At 43.0% G+C, this 20,280-nt stretch overlaps 1 protein-coding gene across 3 annotated transcripts in view; it reads left to right on the top strand.

The window, feature by feature from the left end:
- Positions 1-14,871: 14,871 nt before the first annotated feature.
- Positions 14,872-20,280, top strand: part of EDC3 (enhancer of mRNA decapping 3) — a 74,856-nt gene continuing 69,447 nt past the window's right edge. For 2 of the 3 annotated variants that reach the window (XM_040342954.1, XM_040342951.1), the window contains exon 1: positions 14,872-15,022. In XM_040342954.1, the coding sequence (XP_040198888.1) occupies positions 15,009-15,022 (14 nt within the window). In that variant the 5' untranslated portion in view covers positions 14,872-15,008. Of the gene's footprint in view, positions 15,071-20,280 lie in introns of all 3 variants that reach the window. The other variant, XM_040342952.1, reaches the window with a different exon arrangement.

The raw sequence follows: 20,280 nt of genomic DNA, 5'->3' as shown, positions 1-20,280 counted from the left end.
AAGATGCATTGGCCAAATATTAAGTTTTGCCCAACATCTGTACTTCAATGGGAGAGTGCTTTACTGTTAAAATACAAAAATACAAAAATCAACCAATAAAAACCTGCCTTTGACTCTACTTCACCATGTGCACTCAGCATATCACATGAAAACATTGAGCCAGATTCACAGAAAGTACGCCGGAGTATCTGCTGATACTCCGGCGTACTTTCAAATTTGCCGCGTCATATCTTTATTTTGAATTCTCAAACAAATTTACGACGGCATTTGGCTAAGATCCGACAGGCGTACGGCTTCGTAGGCCTTCGGATCTTAGGATGCAATACTTCGGCGCCCGCTGGGTGGAGTCTGCGTAGTTTTCCGCGTCTAGTATGCTAATTAGCTGTTGACGGCGATCCACGAAGGTACGCGTGTTCGTCGCATTCTCTTACGTCGTTGCTAGTCGGCTTTTCCCGTCGTAAAGTTGCGATTGCTATTTAGGTGGTGTAAAAATAGACAGCCCATGTTAAAGTATGGCCGTCGTTCCTGCGTCGAATTTTAAATTTTTTTTTTTTGCGTAAGACGTCCGGGAATAGGAAAGGACGTATCTCACGTCGCCGTTCAAAAAATTACGTCGGTGCGACGTCATTTCGCGCAAAGCGCGGCAGGAAATTTCAAAACGGAGCATGCGCAGTACGTTCGGCGCGGGAACGCGCCTAATTTAAATGATACACGCCCCATTTGAATTAGGCGGGCTTGCGCCGGACGACTTTACGCTACGCCACCGCAAGTTTACAGGCAAGTGCTTTGTGAATCAAGCACTTGCGCTGAAAACTTGCGGCGGTGTAACGTAAATGACATACGTTACGCCGCCGCATTTGTACCTGAATCTGGCCCTTTGTTTAGACATATTTGGGAAACATCCAGTGACATCATACAGTGACTATAAAATTATTTAACATATTTTATTCAAAAACAATAAATACTCAGAGAACATATGCAAATCAATCAAAAAAACACATATTGGGCAATAAGCAAAAGTTAATCAGCAATGTGCTGAGACCAAGTATCGCTATGTCACTAATTTCAAAAGAGGACCGCAATGGTACAAAACCAACAAGATTGCCCAAAGGAACTTTTGTGGGAAAAACAGAAATACAAATCACGTTTTATTCAAAATAAAAACGTATAACAGGTAAAGGGACCATTCATAATTAAACATGCACAAAGAAATGTACACATGGACCATTACATGAATTTTCCTGCATCGCAGATAATTCATAGCAAACAGGCTCTTGCACATATCTCTCAACGTGTTTCATAAGCCAGGGCTCGCTTCATCAGGCGATGCCTGAACTCATAAATGTCTGCCAAGGAAAGACCAGGTCATTAAATTAAAAAAACACACACACACACACCATATACTTACAAATCCACTGAAGTGACAAAAACAAACAAAAGCTTGACATTGGTCCCAGTACAATAGGTTAGTGTATATGCCAATTGGTCCACAACATCATGGCCGGGAGTTGTGAGAGGGAACAGACCAACCCGCAAAGGATCATGAAAACCACATGGGAATGGGCAACAAAACTGGCTAGGCTGTGGAAACAAAAAACAAACAACCCATGATAGAAGAGAAAAACATTAAGGTGGCTGGATAGACAAAAAAAGCCACATTGGAGTGATGCATCCAAAACCAATGCAGTAACCATTGCACAAGTGAAAAAAAATTGTGAAAACAAGAAACAAACAAAAAAAAAACGGCTAGCAGAGAAGGGTTGGGTCAGAAAAAATTGATAATATTAATGAAGTAAAATGAATATAAATAAGTGTCTAAAGATGAATATGGGTTGAAAGGGGAAAGTATGGCAAAGTGCCATGGAAAGAAAGAGGACAGAGCAGTCCATAAGGGCCATGTGAAATGCCTGTAACCAAATGCACAGACATGAAGTGAGGATCCCCCCCCAGAAGGGAGCAGCAGCAATGGCGCCAAACACCCCCTGAGTGGGGTCTTACAAAGCCCACCTATGGGGCCAAACCATCCCCTCTCAAAGTCACACAGGTGGGGAACCCCCTCCGAGCACCAGCCAAGGCTAACACCACAGCCACCAGGCCCAGATGGTCTACTGCACATGTTTCGGGCAAAACTATGATACAAAGGCTTCAGAGCCTTTGTATTGCTCTAAAGACAAGTGAAATGTTGGTAGGCTGCTGAGAGCTGTACATTCACTTAATAGCTGTACCATTTGTGGGTATCTTGCAAAGTTTATAGATAGGCAACTCCTATCCTTATACTAATCAATGGTACCAAATTACTAATAACTACTTCAGTAGGGAACATACACAAAAAGATACACTCAGCATCTTTCCAAATAACTGTCCTGCATATTTGGCGCATTTGAAGTTTTTTTTATCACCATAGTGGCGTAGGACTGTCCCTGAATTGGAGCAATGTGGCTCCTCATTTTTCCCTCATTTTGGTCTGATCTATATAGATGTATATAAAAAGCACTTTTTTAGCTATCAAAAAGTGTTTTCCAGCCCTAAACCTTTCATCTGATTTCTAAATTTATGCATTTGTAAATTCCAAAAGCCAATATAAAGCAATAGTAGTGGTTAAAAAAGCACTTGTGGGTTTACCCAATCTTGTTTTTTTGTACAATTCTCCTTTAAGGGGGCGCGAGAAGGGGTGTGTCCTATGCCTGCATACTTTTGCCCATTGGTGTCCCTCATTCCCATCTCAAAAAGTTGGGAGGTATGCGCATACCTCCCAACTGTCCCTGATTTCGAGGGACTGTCCCTGATTTCGAGCAATGTCCCTCTGTCCCTCATTCTCCTCATTTGTCCCTCATTTTGGTCTGATCTATATAGATGTATATAAAATGCACTTTTTATCTATCAAAAAGTTTCCCAGCACTAAACTTTCATCTGATTTCTAAATTGCTGCATTTCTAAATTCTGAAAGCCAATATAAAGAAATAGTAGTGGTAAAAAAAGCACTTGTGGGTTTAACCAATCTTATTTTTTTGTTCTCCTTTAAAGGAGCGTGGCAAGGGGTGTGTCCTATGCCTGCATACTTTTGCTGATAGGTGTCTCTCATTCCCATCTCAGAAAGTTGGGAGGTATGCTACAGTAATGGAGTTATCGTCCTAAAAAGTGGTTACACTATTGTAAGACAAAGATACTACTCAGTTAGAAAACAAACATCCCTACACTACAAGGTTCAGAAGGCAGATAAGACACATTATACATTCAGACTCTGTTCACATCTGGGTGTTGCTACTTTACAGGTGTTTTTGCAGAGTTTTGCAGTGTTTTTGTACAGGTGTTTTTAAGGTCACCAATGTAAAAGCAGTAAAACACCTGGAATCTGCCAAAAAAGAAGCTCCTGAACTCTTTTGAGCGATGGGCGTTTTGCTTCAGGCAACAGAACACTCAGATGTGAACAGGGACCATTGAAACTAATGGGATTTGTCTTGTTGGGTGTTTTTAGAGCTGAGGTTTACAGCAGAAAATGCCCAAAAATGCCTAGGTGTGAACAGAGCCTTAACCCCTCTGGCGGTATCCCCGAGCGTGACTCAGGGTTGATTTTTTCTACCAAAATCGGTAACCCTGAGTCACGCTCGGGGTAGACATGCAGAGCCTGCAGCGTGCGCTGGCTTACCTGCTCCTGGATCCAGCGATGTCACCACGCTGTGTGAGCGAGCGGGACCTCGCTCGATTCACACTGCGTCCTCCTGTGCCGCCGATCTCCGTTCCCTGCGACGTTATGACGCACGGGAGCAGAGATCGGCGCCAAATTCAAAAAAGTAAACAAACACTATACATACAGTATACTGTAATCTTATAGATTACAGTACTGTATGTAAAAAGAACACACCCCCCTTGTCCCTAGTGGTCTGCCCAGTGCCCTACATGTCATTTTATATAATAAAAAAAAAAAAATTCTGCCTGAAAACTGTAGATTGTCCATAGCAACCAAAAGTGTCTTTTTATGTCAAAAATGATTTTAGATCAGCTAGAAAACAGCGATAATAAATTATAATCACTTGCAGAATTGTGCGATAGCGATTTGCGGGGAAATTCGTCATAGAAAAAAAAAAATAATGACAGCAACAATTCTGCAACTGAGCAAATTTCAGTGATTTTGAGTTGATTACATTATTGAATAATTTTTATTTTAATTATATTATTACTTGCTATAATTATTTATAATTATTTATTATATTATAATTTAAAATTTTGTTTTTAAAAAAATTTCATACCCGAGATGCCTATTAGATTCTTGTTTGGTCAGATTTAAGTGAGTTATTCCTAAAAATCACAGGCCTACAGTATAAAACGCCAAATTTCCTTGCAAATAATTGTACCGCTTTCAGCATGTTTTTTCAGACAGAATCATACCGCCAGGGAGGTTAAGGAGAAATATACATCAGATATACAGTATATCATTGTTGGTTTCTAACATATCAAATATTTTTCTTGATTGGGTAAGGCATTTCTGCAAAATACCGGCCATGGGATAAGAGAGAACTCGAAAGCTCCTGTCCTACCATCGAAACTACTATATATATTACTGAGAACCAGTTTATGAGGACCAGTGACCTGTGTAGCGAGCCATTAGATCATTCGATGGGTTATTTTCCACAACCTTCTCAAAAACCTCACCCACTCTCACACCAGGTTGAGTGTACAAACATATAATATCAAAGAAAATCACGGACAGTAATACTTAGTATCCAATAGCATTATTATATAAAAAAAAACAGGCACCAAACCAGTAAAGGAAAACTTAACATATTGCCACCCCATAAAGTTGGTAACTAGGCAAGTATAAAATCGACTGTGACACACTCAACCTGAACAGGGGCTCTGAAAGGGGACTACAGGGTAGCCTCTTGCCTACTGACTATAGAGCACTGTTTAACCAGGACGTCAATTTTGTTTGGGCACAGCGTCGCACGACCGCGCAATTGTCAGTTAAAATGACACAGTACCGTATTGCACAAAAATGGCCTGGTCTTTAAGGGGGAAAATCCTTCCGGGCTGAAGTGGTTAATTAGGTTACTGGAATAGGCAGGAGCAGGTCCGTGAAGCAAGCAGTGTTCAGAGTCAGGAGAGTAGCCAGAGTAGGTCAGGGGGAAGGCGGGTTGGTAACGGGTAATCAAGCAGAAGTACAAAGCTTAGGAACACAGGAACACAAGGCTGACGATAATACAGCAATTTGCGAGAGTCACTGGTGTCCTTATATAGGCCAGTGAACACTGGCAATTGGCATGCTTTGCATACGCACATTCGCTGTGCGCGCCGATCACTATTGCGAATGCGTGAATTAGTGTGGCCATATTGGATATTAGCATATTTGCCAGTTCTTCTCAGAATTCTTCCCTGACACCGACTGGGCATGCACTGACCAAAAGAAAAGGAGGATGGTAGTGGAAGGGGCAGGGGAACGAAGGGGGCTTGCAGAATAACTATTACAGAAGGGGCAATTCTTTGATGTTCTTCTGCCAGCTATCATTTGGGCTGTAGAAGGGAAGGCCCCCTCAGTCTCTCCCCAAAAAGCTTCCAGTGATCAGTGGTGGGAAGCAGAGGGTGAGTGGATGCTCCATGCTCTCTGCGGTAGTGGTGCAGGTGCTGCAATGTGGGCAGTGTTTTGCTGCCCTAGGGTGTCCTCACTCCCAGTCTCAGGCTAGAATCTCTACTGGTATGGTCTGCAACTGGCAGGCGAATATCCAGACAGGGCTCTCCCATTACCTCAGTGCTACTTCCTGGACTCAGATTAATAAAAATCCTCTCTCTGCTCCTCCTACTGCACAGTGCATATTGGGATCTGTAACCATTATAGTGTAGCCATTGTATGGCTGCTGACTCAAACTACAACTCCCAACATTCTCAGTGCTCTGCATAGAAGTCTATAAGCTTTCTTGGCTTTAGCTCTCCCCCTGCTGGCCAGAGAACAATAGTGCTGCATAACATCAGTATCTCAGTAGAGGGAGAGAAGAATAAATGGCAATGTCTCCTTTTCCATAGTGCTGTAGCCCAGTACCTGGCTAAACGTTCAGCATCAGATTGGTCTTAAAGTATAACTAAAGGCAAAACTTTTTTTTTTTTTTTTGATAGAATGGAGAGGCATTAGAACACCTGTCAGGCAATTAGGGAGATGAATCCTCTCTATTTTTCCTGTTTACCATTATCATTGAAGGTGAAAATAAAGAAAATCCCACATTTTGGGTTGTCCCCAGAAAAGTAATAGCGGGGAAATCTTCCAATGGTGCAACTAGTCCCCAAAAATTCTCTTAATTTGCATGGCTTTCCTCTCACTTCCTGTTTGTCTATAGGACAGGAAGTGAAGGGAAATTTCGACAATCGGACACAGGTGGTTAAAAATAATCTGACAGGGTTATAGCTCTCCTTTACTCTATCCAAAATGAAAACAAAAGTTTTGCCTATAGTTCTACGTTAATCTGAATGTTCTCTTTGTGTAAATGGGGGAGGGGCACACAAGGTTAAAGACAATTTTTTTTTTTGGTTTGGATAGATTTGGGAATGGTTACAAACAGTCAGGCTGTCTTCTTCCTTCTTCTTTTCTTCTTCTGACTCCTACTTTGTCTATATAAATAAAGTATAGAGCAGACACTATTAAATTGAAATATCCTGAAGCATCCAGGTCCCTGAAAATAGTTAGGATTAGGAAAAAATCCCAGATTTGGGTGGAGTATTGGGCGTTTTTAGATACTAGAGGATAGGATATAAAATATATGTGCTGGATATGTATGAAGGCGGTGACCTTCGCCAAACCCACAACACTGGAGTCGAAGAACCAAGGAAATGTTTTAAAAAGTTATACATTTATTGATACAAAATATTAAATAATAAAAAATTATCATTGAATCACAGAAAAAGTACTACATGTGCAAGCATATGCAGAAGGACTTCATCATGAAAACCTGTGTTATGTGGTTCTACATGTTTCGCCCTATTATGGGGCTTCTTCAGGAACAAACAAACAGGTGATGATCTTCGAAAATGGGAAACCAGGGGGTGTGTCCCGAGCAACACAGTGGGAGCAGTGTCCACTGAGCAGATAACCCTGCCTCATAGGGTGTATCAAGGTGCATCAAATGTTGATCACTGATTGTCCCAAAAGAAATCTGCTGGTCCAACAGAGCTTGCGCAAGCTCTGTTGGACCAACAGATTTCTTTTGGGACAATCTGAGGCACAGAGCGGACCGGGCAACCTGTATGCAGGGAGGTCCGAGTATTTCCGGTGGACAGTCTACAGTGGCTTCTAAGCTTTGACAACACCAGTACTTACCGTCTGTCGACCAACTACCACCCCTGTATATGTGCTTTATAGGTACTGTGCTTCCTAATACCCATATATCAAAGGGCCAGACTCCCAGTATTCACCCATACAACCAACATTCTATAAGAGTGACTGTACATATGTTGCCGCCATCAGTGATCAACATTTGATGCACCTTGATACACCCTATGAGGCAGGGTTATCTGCTCAGTGGACACTGCTCCCACTGTGTTGCTCGGGACACACACCCCGGTTTCCCATTTTCGAAGATCATCACCTGTTTGTTTGTTCCTGAAGAAGCCCCACAATAGGGCGAAACTTGTAGAACCACATAACACAGGTTTTCATGATGAAGTCCTTCTGCATATGCTTGCACAAGTAGTACTTTTTCTGTGATTCAATGATAATGTTTTAATATTTAATATTTTGTATCAATAAATGTATAACTTTTTTATAAAAATGTCCTTGGTTCTTCGACTCCAGTGTTGTGGGTTTGGCGAAGGTCACCGCCTTCATACATATCCAGCATATATGTTATATCCTATCCTCTATTATCTCAAAACGTCCCATACTCCACCCCGAATCGGGGATTTTTCCTAATCCTACTTTGTCTACCTTACTTATTACTTTCCTTTTTATGGTATGTACAATCTCTATAAGTTTACCTGTTGTGGTCAATGCACGGTACAATAAATGGAGACCGGACCAGTGTTGCCAACCTAGCAGATTGAAATTTACTGGCATGACACCCGAAATTTACTGGCGCAGCCACGTTTTTACTGACATTTCACAAAAGTTACTAAATTACATTTTTAGGTGCAAATTTCAGTATTTAGGCTACAAACAAGTACGCTTGGCAAATAGCAATGTTATTTAAAGTGGAGGTTCACCCAAAAAATAATTTTTTAACATTAGATTGAGGCTAAGTATGCGAAGCAGAATCGGGTGTTTATTTTAAAATCAATTCTGTACTTACCGTTTTAGAGATCGATGTTCTCCTGCCGCTTCCATGTATGGGCTGCGGGACTGGGCGTTCCTACTTGATTGACAGCCTTCCGACGGTCGCATACAGCGCGTCACGAGTTCCTGAAAGTAGACGAACGTCGGTGCGCAAGCGCCGTATAGAGCCGCACCGATGTTCGGCTTCTTTCGGCAACTGGTGACGTGCTGTATGCGACCGTCGGAAGGCTGTCAATCAAATAGGAACGCCCATTCCCGAATATCATACCCGGAAGCCACGGAGAACATCGATCTCTAAAACGGTAAGTACTGAATTTATTTTAAAATAAACATCCGATTGTGCTCCGCATAATTAGCCTAAATCTAATGTTAAACATTAAACACTCCCGCTTTAAGGTAAATATTAATGCGTATCTCCCACGCAAATGCGTTTTTTTTTTTTTTAGGGGTTGTTAATTGCACTGCTTAAATAAACTCACGTATTTCGTCTCCAACGTCCGCTCCTCTGTCATTCTGCCTGCAATTTACACTTATATTCCCTTGGTTGTGCCGTTGCCATTTTAACTGTGGGCATTAGAAACCCACGAGCAGGCACTTCCTTGTTGCGGTGATGCTGATGTCCCAGCATCCACCTCTCGATCTCGCCCATGCGCACTCGCAACGGGGAGCAGCGGTGTCAGCGTCTGTGTTGCCATCACAACGGCAGGCGTCATATCACAGCTCTGCACTGAACACTAGGAGCTATGAGAGAAGATCCCAGAGCACACTGCGTGGTAAGGGAAGTGACGCAATGCCCAAAGAATACCTGCAGTTGTGCAGACCGGAAGGCTCCTGAATATAAAGATACTGTACATTTATGAAAAACAAAAACATCCGTTTTAAGCAGTTTTAATATCGGCAGTACAATTAAGGTAATGTTGGAATTAGGGTGGAGCTCCGCTTTAAGGTAAAAAAAAAAAAATTGGGGTTATTTTCGATATAATAAGGGCAAATTATTTAGTCACCTCACCCCTTGCCTCCATCCCCCTCTGCCACCAACACCCCCTGCCGTCACCCCCCTCTTCGGTGCCACAATCTCCCCTGCCTTCAACCTCCCTCTGCCTCCAATCTCCCCCTGCCTCCAATCTCCCCCAGGCGAACGGGGGAAAAAAGTGCCTGTTTTTACGAACTGTCCGTAAAAATACGGACGGTTGGCAACACTGGACCGGACACAAGTGATTTTTTAGGCACAGGTCCTCCAGTTGTGATTAGACCTTGGGTTTGCACAACAATGACCCCTCTTTCCAAAGATCAAGTTATAGTATGACTCAGGCCTTGTACACACGGTCGGTCCAAACCGATGAAAATGGCCTTAAGTCCAGTTTCATCGGTCAAATCCGACCGTGTGTACGGCCCATCGGTCCGTTGTCCTTCGGTCCAAAATGTTAAAACATGCTTTTAAATCAAACCGATGGACCGCTGCCCGATCGGTCCAAACCGATGGTTAGTACAGAAAGCATCGGTCCAAAACCCTTGCATGCTCAGAATCAAGTCGACGCATGCTTGGAAGCATTGAACTTTGTTTTATTCAGCACGTCACCGCGTTTTGACCCGATCGGTTTTTGGAACGATGGTGTGTGCGCACATCAGACCATCAGGCCACTTCAGCGGTAAACCGACGGAAATGGCCCGTCGGACCATTCTCATCGGTTTGGAACGACCGTGTGTACGCGGCCTTACGGTTTAGTTTGTGTTGAATAACAATATGCTGTTTGTTCTTTTCCGAAATTCTGACTACATTCACTGTTAATGCAAATAAAGAGTATATATGTTTGTTTACTGTAATTTCTCTTATACTCGGGTTATTTGCTGATGTGACATTTTGGATGTGCTCTACTGTCTTAAAAATATTTTTCTGTGAACGTATGTTTATTTGCATATACTCAATAAAAACGAGTTAAAAAAAAAAAAAAAAGATTATCTGTTGAGTCAGATGTTACGCCCAATCTAGAACAGCGTACTGTATCTGATTACATATGGGTCAGACACAATTACAAGGTTAATTACATTTGGTTTTAAAGATGTACTTCCTCATACAGGGACAATATTCCTCCTTACCATGTTTCTATAGAGCCATCTTCCCATCATAGGGGGGGAAATATATTAAGGGTTACATATGGGATATGTTACTAAGGTACAATCGAACATTATATACCTTTTATGCAAAGATACTTTGGCAATGTGTATGAACACTGTGAGAACTTCTACTGGTCCTGAGAAATTATGTTTGCATTTATTTTTGTAATATAAATATATAAAATATATATAAATAAATATATAAAATATAAAATAGGTTGGTTAGGTAAATATAGCTCTATTGGCTCACTGTAATCAGTGAAGCAATGTGTGGCTGCTCTGGTCTGTTCTGAGAGTCATCATTGCTGCATATTGGTGACCTGAGTGGCATCTGGAATGCTGAGTTCAGGGGTGTCGACAGACAGAGCCACCTGGGTGCAGATCAGAGAGTGGATCAATCACTGTGTGTGACTGGATAGTGAGCTCCAATATCGCTGAGACTGGTGAGCTGCTGCTGTAGGGATTTACTATCTGTTGCTAGAGAATGAGAGACTGGGCCCTTTGGAAATTGACCATCTCATAGCCTAATGCCCTGTACACACCATCACTTTATGTGATGAAAAAAAATGACGTTTTTAAAAACGTCACTTTAATTGACCGTGTGTGGGGGAAAACGTCGTTTTATGTCTTCTAAAAACGACCAAAAAAAATTGAAGCATGCTTCAATTTTATGTGTCGTTTTTCAAAACGTCAACTTTTACTTCACAGAAATTGACTGTGTGTAGCAAAAACGTTGTTTAAAACGACGTTTAAAACGACGTTTTTTCACCCGCGCATGCCCAAAAGCTAGCTTCAATGGAAAAAGTGGTGAGAACGTAACCTCGCTTTGCTAGAACATTGTGAGAAAAACGATGGTGTGTAGGCAACTTCGTCTTTGAAAATTGAAGTTTCAAAAACGTCATTTTTTACTTCACAGAAAATGTCGTTTTTTTTCATCACATAAAGTGATGGTGTGTATGCGGCATTACTGCTGTCTGCAGGTTTGACTGGGGATATTCTCGTGTGCACCCACAGTACAACTGGGTCCCAACGCTAGCTGGCTAAGGAGTTAGGGCTAAAGAACATAATTTACTCTAACCGGTACCAATACATTAAGTTGATTTACCACTAAATGGTAAATGTACTAAATCAAAGTCAAGTTAAAGGTATCCATACTTGGGTTTGTGTAAATGCTTGCATTGACTTTCATTCAATCAGGTGTGTCAGAGAGGCTGAGGTTAAAGACCTCAAATTACCAAGCAGCTCATGCGGGGGTAGCACTACACCTATATTGTGCTTTACTGTGAAAAACTACCGCCACATATTTGTGCTGATGCTATGTGACTTGCCAGTATAACCACTAAGACTGATAGGGCCGTCTTATCCAGCGGGCACCCATGGGCACAGCCAAGCCTGGGAAAGTGGGGAGAGGGGAGAAGAGCTACAGTAGATATGCACAGCTCGTCCGATCTATATCAGGCTCAGGTGAGTATTTAGTGGGGGCTGGGAAGTGTGCTACCATTAAAAGGTTTTTTACCTTAATTCAGAGAATGCATTAAGGAAAAAAAACAACCTTTCACCTTTACAATCACACAGCCACTCTCATTCTCAGGCCTGTTCTATTGTTCAGTAAGATACCACTTTACCTTAGTGACGTCATCGCTGCTCCGGCCAGTCACAGCGCCGAAACAGAGATACCCAAAAATCACTCCATGGCGGCAACGGAGGACGTGTCCGAGGACCGCTGACGGGGGCTTCGTTGCCAGGTTAGTAATTCATAATGAGCTAGTATGCTATGAATACTAGCTCATTATGCCTTTGTCTTGCAGGGTTTTTTTTTTTTTTTTTTAAGAGAGGGTTTACTTCCTCTTTAATACTTGTAATGGGAATATTCAGTCTATGACTAATGAAGTCCAATCTGTCTATCTAAGGTTGCAGTTGCAGGGTTTGGGACAAACTATTACATGCACAAAGGCTTAAAAAAACACAGTTTTTTTTTAAAATAACAAACATGTTGTACTTACCTCCACTGTGCTGCTCGTTTTGCACAGAGTGTCCCCAAACTGCTTCTTCTGGGGTCCCTTGGCGGCTGTCTCGGCTTCTCCAGGCAAGAACTCCACACCTTAATGCGAGCAAGCTCGCATGGTGTGGAGTCCTTGCGGGTGCGCTCCCGTGATACAGCCAGCGGCTATTGCCGCTCACTGTATCACTCGGCCCCGCCCCCTGGCGCGCTGCGTCATTGGATGTGATTGACAGCAGTGCGAGCCTATGGCTGCGCTGCTTTCAATCCATCCACTCTACCCAATGAACGGCCAGGGTGAGCAACGAGGAAAATGACGTGGACGAGCGCGGGACTTTCTAGGGCTCAGGTAAGTAGAACGAAGAGCTCGGGGGGGGGGGGGGGGGTTGGTATTGTATATGTAGGATGCATTGAGGTGAGAAAACTTTTACCTTTACAACACCTTTAAAGTGGAACTTTAGCTAGAAAGTAAGCCCTGCTAGATAACTTCAGACTGGCCCCTTTTTAGGGTTGCCACCTTTTCTCCAGGCCAAACCCTTTAGCGGCTTGGGGCATCCCAATGACAGTAGTAATGTGGTACGCATAGCGTGCCACAGCAAACAGTGGGTGTGGCCAAATTGTTCTTGCTGACATCATCACCCTGCCCCCCCTGTGATGCAGAACCTGCCCCCAGACAGTCACCCGCAACTCCCGGATAGCAACAGATTTGTGTGTGACTATCTTGGTTATACATAGCTCCCAACTGTCTCTGATTTGGAGCAATGTCCCTCATTCTTCTTCATTTGTCCCTCATTTTGGTCTGATCTATATAGATGTATATAAAATGCACCTTTTATCTATCAAAAAGTGTTTTCCAGCACTAAATCTTTCATCTGATTTCTAAATTGCTGCATTTGTAAATTCCAAAAGCCAATATTACAGAATAGTAGCAGTGAAAAAAAGCACTTTTAACCGTTTAACCAATCTTGTTTTTTTTATACAATTCTCTTTAAGGGGGCGTGGCAAGGGGTGTGTCCTATCCCTGCATACTTTTGCTGATAGGTGTCCCTTATTCCCATCTCAAAAAGTTGGGAGGTATGGTTATATGGGGAGCCACAGCCCAGTCTAAAAAACGTGTCTGGGTTTCTGGACGCCTGAAACCCGGACACGTTTCAAAACCCGGACTGTCCAAGTGAATCCCTGGACAGGTGGCAACCCTACCCCTTTTGCAGGTATAGCTATGTAAAACATTACAAATACGTGTCTATACTGTGTAAAGTCCTGTGCATTGAGGTGAAAGTTTTTTCACCTCAATGCATCCTACATATACAATACCAAAACTCCGGTGGGTGTAACAAGATGTCCGCTTGCCCCCTTCTCACTCTATCATTACTGTGCAATGGTGTGGGGTGTAGCAAGATGGCGGCGACAAAACGTCACTTCCGGAGCATTCTGTGATAGGGAGCCGAATGTGACACTACAGCGGCACGATAGGTAGCACTGATGGGCAGCAATGATGGGCATTGATGGGCAGCACTGACTGGCATCACTAATGGGCACTGATGGCACTTTATTGTAATCAGGGCACTGATGACCAGTGCCTTGATTAAATGGCTCGATGTCCCCTGCGAGGAGATGCTACTGATCTACTCTCCTTGCCACACACTCTGTCAGTGTCAGGCGATGAGAGCCGATTACCGGCATTTCCATGTTTATATGTGACCAGCTGTGATTGGACACAGTTGATCACATGGTTAAAAAGCCACGGCTCTTTACAAGGATCGGGGTCGCACCGTGTCCTAGCAACATGGGCGCGGGCGTGCAAGAGCGGCTGTTCTGGGACGACATTATATGACGTCATCCCAGAACGAGAATCGCACCGCCCCTCGGGTAATTTGGCGGTGGGTGGCCGGCAAGAGGTTAATATCTGTTTACTCACGCAACATCATCTTTTAAATTTTACTAAAAATTGGGTATACTATTGTATTTACTTGTGTTAAAATTTATTGTGGTGTATTTGTTTCCTGAAAATATGCATTTGCTAAATATCCGCCCCAATATCATACAACATAAATTGGAACACCATTTTCTTTCCCAGGGTCTCTGCTTTCAGAAAATATACACTTAGCAGATTAGTAGACACGTTTTGGGGAATTATATCCTCATTGTTTTAGTATCATAGAATTGCTGTGATTATTGCTGTTTTTAATGTAATTTTTTACCTGTACTGCTATGTTGGTTCAATCGCCCATATGTCTGGGATTGTATCAATAAAAAATGTTATTCTGTGTTAACCATTGGTGCCTAGAAAGTCCATTCCTTTAAACAACAAACCTCTTTAACTATTAGTAGACAAGTAGTTAATAATTCAAACCAGCCAATACAATAACCACAATGGATGGAGATTAAACATATTTTATGTAGTATTTCTGGAGAACGTGCTAAAGTGTGCTGGATAGACAGGGACCGTCATATAAGGGGAGGGTCATGATCGCGCATGCGCTGTGTGTGTAGAACTAGCTGAAGGCGCGCTTCCGGGATAGAGTCCGTACGAAAGAAACTATCAGCGCACACCTATCTCCATAGCAATATCCTACATTACTTCCTAACCGGTAGTGACGTTATTTGTGAGCGACGGCTAGCGGAAGTCGTAGTTGGTGACTTATGTGTGTTATGAGGTGGGTGTCTCGCTGCTGCTGTGATTAATGTCTAGGGGTGTCAGTGTGGTAAGTCTGTGTGAGAGCAGCACGTAGGCACTGATATGTGTGTTTGGTGGGGGGCTTCTATATAGAAGGGGCTGGCTGTGTGTTGTGCCCTTATAGTTTCATTTCATTGACTTGTTTACATGTAGTAGGGAGTGCAGTGTCTAATGTGATGTCAATACAAGCAATTACTTCACTATAGTGACCGTCAGCATCTGCTAGGCATTGCAGCAAAAGTCCCGCCAGAAGTTTGTTTTCTTAGTTGGGCTGTAGTGGGGATGGGATCAGGATTATTTGTATACAGAGGGGGTTTGGTGCCATGACTAGAATGAGATGGCAATGGAAACCTCCCCTCCCCTTACTCAGAAATAAGGGTGTCTGTTTAGAAGGAATTTTATTTTCCCTGCTTAGTTTAAATAATTTAGATTTGACAGATGTTCAAACCCAGGGAGCCCCGAACGTTCAACACCCCTGGTGCCCAGCCTGTGGCCCGTGGTATTTTTTTTTTTGCTGCCCTTGGGTCTCTCCAGACAGTAATCTGTAGGGTTTCACCATTACCAAGTACCGAGTACCGATACTTTTTCAAGTACTCGCCAATACCTGATACACTTTTTAACCACTTCAGCCCCAGTAGGATTTACCCCCTTCCTGACCTGAGCATGTTTTGCGATTCGGCCCTGCGTCACTTTAGCTGACAATTGCATGTACCCAAACAAAATTGACGTTTTTTTTTTTTCTTTTTTTTGCGCTATAGACAAAAAAAGAGCACCAATTTTGAAAAAAAAAAGCAAAACTTTTAACTATAATAAATATCCCCCAAAAATATAATTTTTTTTATTTTTTTTTCCTCAGATTAACCCCTTAAGCCCCGGACCAATATGCTGCTAAATGCCCAAAGGCGTTTTTTACAATTCGGCACTGCGTCGCTTTAACAGACAATTGCGCGCTCGTGCGACGTGGCTCCCAAACAAAATTGGCGTCCTTTTTTCCCCACAAATAGAGCCTTCTTTTGGTGGTATTTGATCACCTCTGCGTTTTTTTTTTTTTTTTTTTGCGCTATAAACAAAAATAGAGCGACAATTTTGAAAAAAATTCAATATTTTTTACTTTTTGCTGTAATAAATATCCCCCAAAAACATATATAAAAAATGTTTCCCCCCAGTTTAGGCCGATACGTATTCTTCTACCTATTTTTGGTAAAAAAAAATCGCAATAAGCGTTTATCGATTGGTTGGCGCAAAATTTATAGCGTTTACAAAATAGGGGATATTTTTATTGCATTTTTATTAATTATTTTTTTTTACTACTAATGGCGGCGATCAGCGATTTTTTTTTTCATTACTGCGACATTATGGCGGACACTTCGGACAATTTTGACACATTTTTGGGACCATTGTCATTTTCACAGCAAAAAATGCATTTAAATTGCATTGTTTATTGTGAAAATGACAGTTGCAGTTTGGGAGTTAACCACCTGAACGTGTTAGGCTTCACCTAGTGTGTGTTTACAACAGTAGAGGGGTGTGGCTGTAGGTCTGACGTCATCGATTGTGTCTCCCCTATAAAGGGGATGACACGATCGATGCGCCGCCACAGTGAAGCACGGGGAAGCCGTGTTTACATACGGCTCTCCCCGTTCTTCAGCTCCGGGGAGCGATCGCGACGGAGCGGCTATAAACGAATAGCCGCGCCGTCGTCCCGGATCGCTCCCCGAGGGAATCCGCACGCAGCGGGGGGGGGGTCCCGATCGGACCCCCCATCCGCGTCTAGGCAGCGACGTGTATATATACGTCCTTCTGCCTTTCCGTGCCATTTTGCGGACGTAAATAGTAGTGCGGCGGGCGTTAAGGGGTTAAGCCGATATGTATTCTTCTACATATTTTTGGTAAAAATTGCAATAAGTGTATATGGATTGGTTTGCGCAAAAGTTATAGCATCTACAAAATAGGGGATAGATTTATGGCTATTAGATATTATTATTATAATTTTTTTTTTATGACTGCGACATTATGGCGGACACATCGGACACTTTTGACACTATTTTGGGACCATTGTCATTTATACAGTGATCAGAGCTACAAATAGCCACTGATTACTGTGTAAATGACACTGGCAGGGAAGGGGTTAACACTAGGGGGCGATCAAGGGGTTAGGTGTGTCCTAGGGAGTGAGTCTAACTGTAAGGGGGGATGGTCTCACTAGAACATGACAGGGAGCAGTAGATCCCTGTCGTGTTGCTGGGCTGAACAGGGAAAAGCCTTGTTTACATCTCATTGTTTGCATCTCCCCGTTCTGCCATTCCGTGTCACAATCATGGGCCGCTGGCAAACAACAAGTATGCGGAACCCGCAGACATGCTCCCCGTGGCGGGTGCGTGTGTGCCCGCTAGGCGGCAAGTTTAAAGGGACGTACAGGTACGCCCATTTGCCTGCCCCTGCCATTCTGCCAACATAAATCAGTGTGCCATAGTCGGTAAGTGGTTAATGCAGGGCTCGACAAATCCCGGTCGCCATGGAGACTAGAAATAGTGTCCTGGCGAATTGGGTCTTGGCTGGGAAGGTGGACATGGCCCGGGCCTCGTAGGCCTTCCAGACACAATACTGCCCGTCACTGTCATCATTTTGGAATGCGATTAGCGACGTCAGCGGGGATGGAGCGGTAAGAGAGCAGCCAGTAATGTTTTTTTAGATTTTTTTTTTTCATAGGACCGCCGCTCCACGGACTAGGCCGAAGCCGCAGCCTCACCTAAAAAATCCTGCTCGCCGCGATCCTGGGAAAAGGCCGCGAGCAGCATCCGGCCGCATGCCGCTCGTGGCTTTTTCCCAGGATAGCGGCGAGCTGCGGGCAGGATGTTTTAAGCAAGGCCGCGGCTTCTGCCTAGTCCGCAGCCTTTTCCCAGGATTGTGGCAGACTAGGCCGAAGCCGCGGCCTCGCCTAAAAACTTAGGACCGGCGCGGTGTCCATCAGGAAAAAAAAAACTTGATTTGAATCGTGAACCAAGTATTTTTTTTTTTATCTTCGCTGATTTTTTGGGGGGTCAAAATCGCCCAAGCTCTAGAGGTCATCCCCTGCTTGCCGGCATGTCGGGCACACAGCAACATTTTTTTTTTTTTTTTTTTTTTTTTTTTTTTTTATTAATTAGATGCAGAATTTATAAATTCGTTTTTTGATATGTATATTTTTTTCTTTTTCTATAATTGCTTTATCATATTCTATATTTTCCCATAGTAGGCTTGCTGAGCCTAGTAGTCCTTTAAAACTTTTTATTGCATATTTCATTTTCCTAGTGCAGCATTGAAGTGGATACTGTCAATGTAATATGAGCCCTGCCGTGCGTATGAGAGCATGGTGCGCAGCCCTCTGCATAAAATGTCCAATACTTATATGACGTAGACGTTAAATCTGATGTATCCCCCTGGGGCACTTTGCAGGCGCTATTGCGCTAAAAATAGCGCCTGCAAAGCGCCCTGAAACAGCCGCTGCTGTCTTTCCAGTGTGAAAGCCCCGAAGGCTTTCACACTGGAGCAGTGCGCTGGCAGGATGGTAAATAATGCGGTAAATACACCGCTCCTAAAGGGCCCCGCCCATTGAAATCAATAAGACAGCGCAGCTGTGGCAATTTATCCCTTTTCCGGCCGCTAGCAGGGGTTAAAAGCGCCCCGCTAGTGGCTGAAAATCGCGGCAAAAACGACAGTAAACTTTACCGCCAACGCCTGTGACGCCCCAGTGTGAAAGTACCCTAATACTTAAAAAAAATAAAAAAAATAAAACTGGCTCCTAACTTTTTTAGCTGGCTCCTAGATTCAAACTAATTTTGTCAAACCCTGGCTTAATGTCATGCGACGGTGGCACTGATGAGCATGGACTGTCAGTATGTTTTTTAATCATTTTATTATCTTATTATAATTTTTTATATTTTTGTTTTCTGTTTTTGCTTTCGTGTGTGGGGCGGCGCAGGAGGAGTGGACAGTGTTACTGTTTTTTTTTTTTGTTAATTTTTTAAATATTTATTAATTTTTTTTAATATATAAAATATATATATATATCTCAACGTGTGTGTGTGTATGTATGTATGTTCCAGCATTACGTCCAAACGGCTAAAGATATTAACATGAAACTTGGCACACATGTTACTTATATGTCAGCAACAAACATAGGATAGGTGGTTTAACCCTTACCCACCCCCATTTGCCATGGTCAGGGTTTTCCTTTAACCACTTAAGCCCCGGACCAAAATGCTGCCTAAAGACCCAAGGGGTCTTTACAGTTCGGGACTGCGTCGCTTTAACAGACAATTGCGCGTTCGTGCGACGTGGCTCCCAAACAAAATTGGCGTCTTTTTTTCCCCACAAATAGAGCTTTCTTTTGGTGGTATTTGATCACCTCTGCGGTTTTTATTTTTTGCGCTATAAACAAAAATAGAGCGACAATTTTGAAAAAAATGCTATATTTTTTACTTTTTGCTATAATATCCCCCAAAAACATATATAACATTTTTTTTCCCTCAGTTTAGGCCGATACGTATTCTTCTACCTATTTTTGGTAAAAAAAATCGCAATAATCGTTTATCGGTTGGTTTGCGCAAAATTTATAGTGTTTACAAAATAGGGGATAGTTTTTTTTTTTTTTTTTTTTTTACTACTAATGGCGGCGATCAGCGTTTTTTTTCGTGACTGCGACATTATGGCGGACACTGCGGACAATTTTGACAAATTTTTGGGACAATTGTCATTTTCACAGCAAAAAATGCATTTAAATTGCATTCTTTATTGTAAAAATGACAGTTTGCAGTTTGGGAGTTAACCACAGGGGGCGCTGTAGGAGTTAGGGTTTACTTTGTGTGTGTTTACTAGTGTAGGGGGGGGGGGGCTGTAGGAATGACGTCATCGATCGTGTCTTCCCTATAAAGGGAATGACGCGATCGATGCGCCGACACAGTGAAGCACGGGGAAGCCGTGTTTACACACGGCTCTCCCCGTTCTTCAGCTCCGGGGAGCGATCGCGACGGAGCGGCTATAAAAAAATAGCCGCGCCGTCGTCCCGGATCGCTCCTGAAGCCACGGGGACCGCCGCATGTACGGGGGGGGGGTCCCGATCGGACCCCCGACCCACGTCAAGCAGAGGACGTATATATACGTTGATGTGCCTGCCTGTGCCATTCTGCTGACGTATATGTACATGAGGCGGTCCTTAAGTGGTTAAAGTCCCATTCAACTCTATGGGAAATACATGTT

This window comes from Rana temporaria, chromosome 3 (genome assembly GCF_905171775.1).
Source record: "Rana temporaria chromosome 3, aRanTem1.1, whole genome shotgun sequence".
Lineage (NCBI taxonomy): Eukaryota > Metazoa > Chordata > Amphibia > Anura > Ranidae > Rana > Rana temporaria.
Note: the sequence above shows the minus strand (reverse complement) of the source record. Positions and strands in the feature narration are given on the sequence as shown.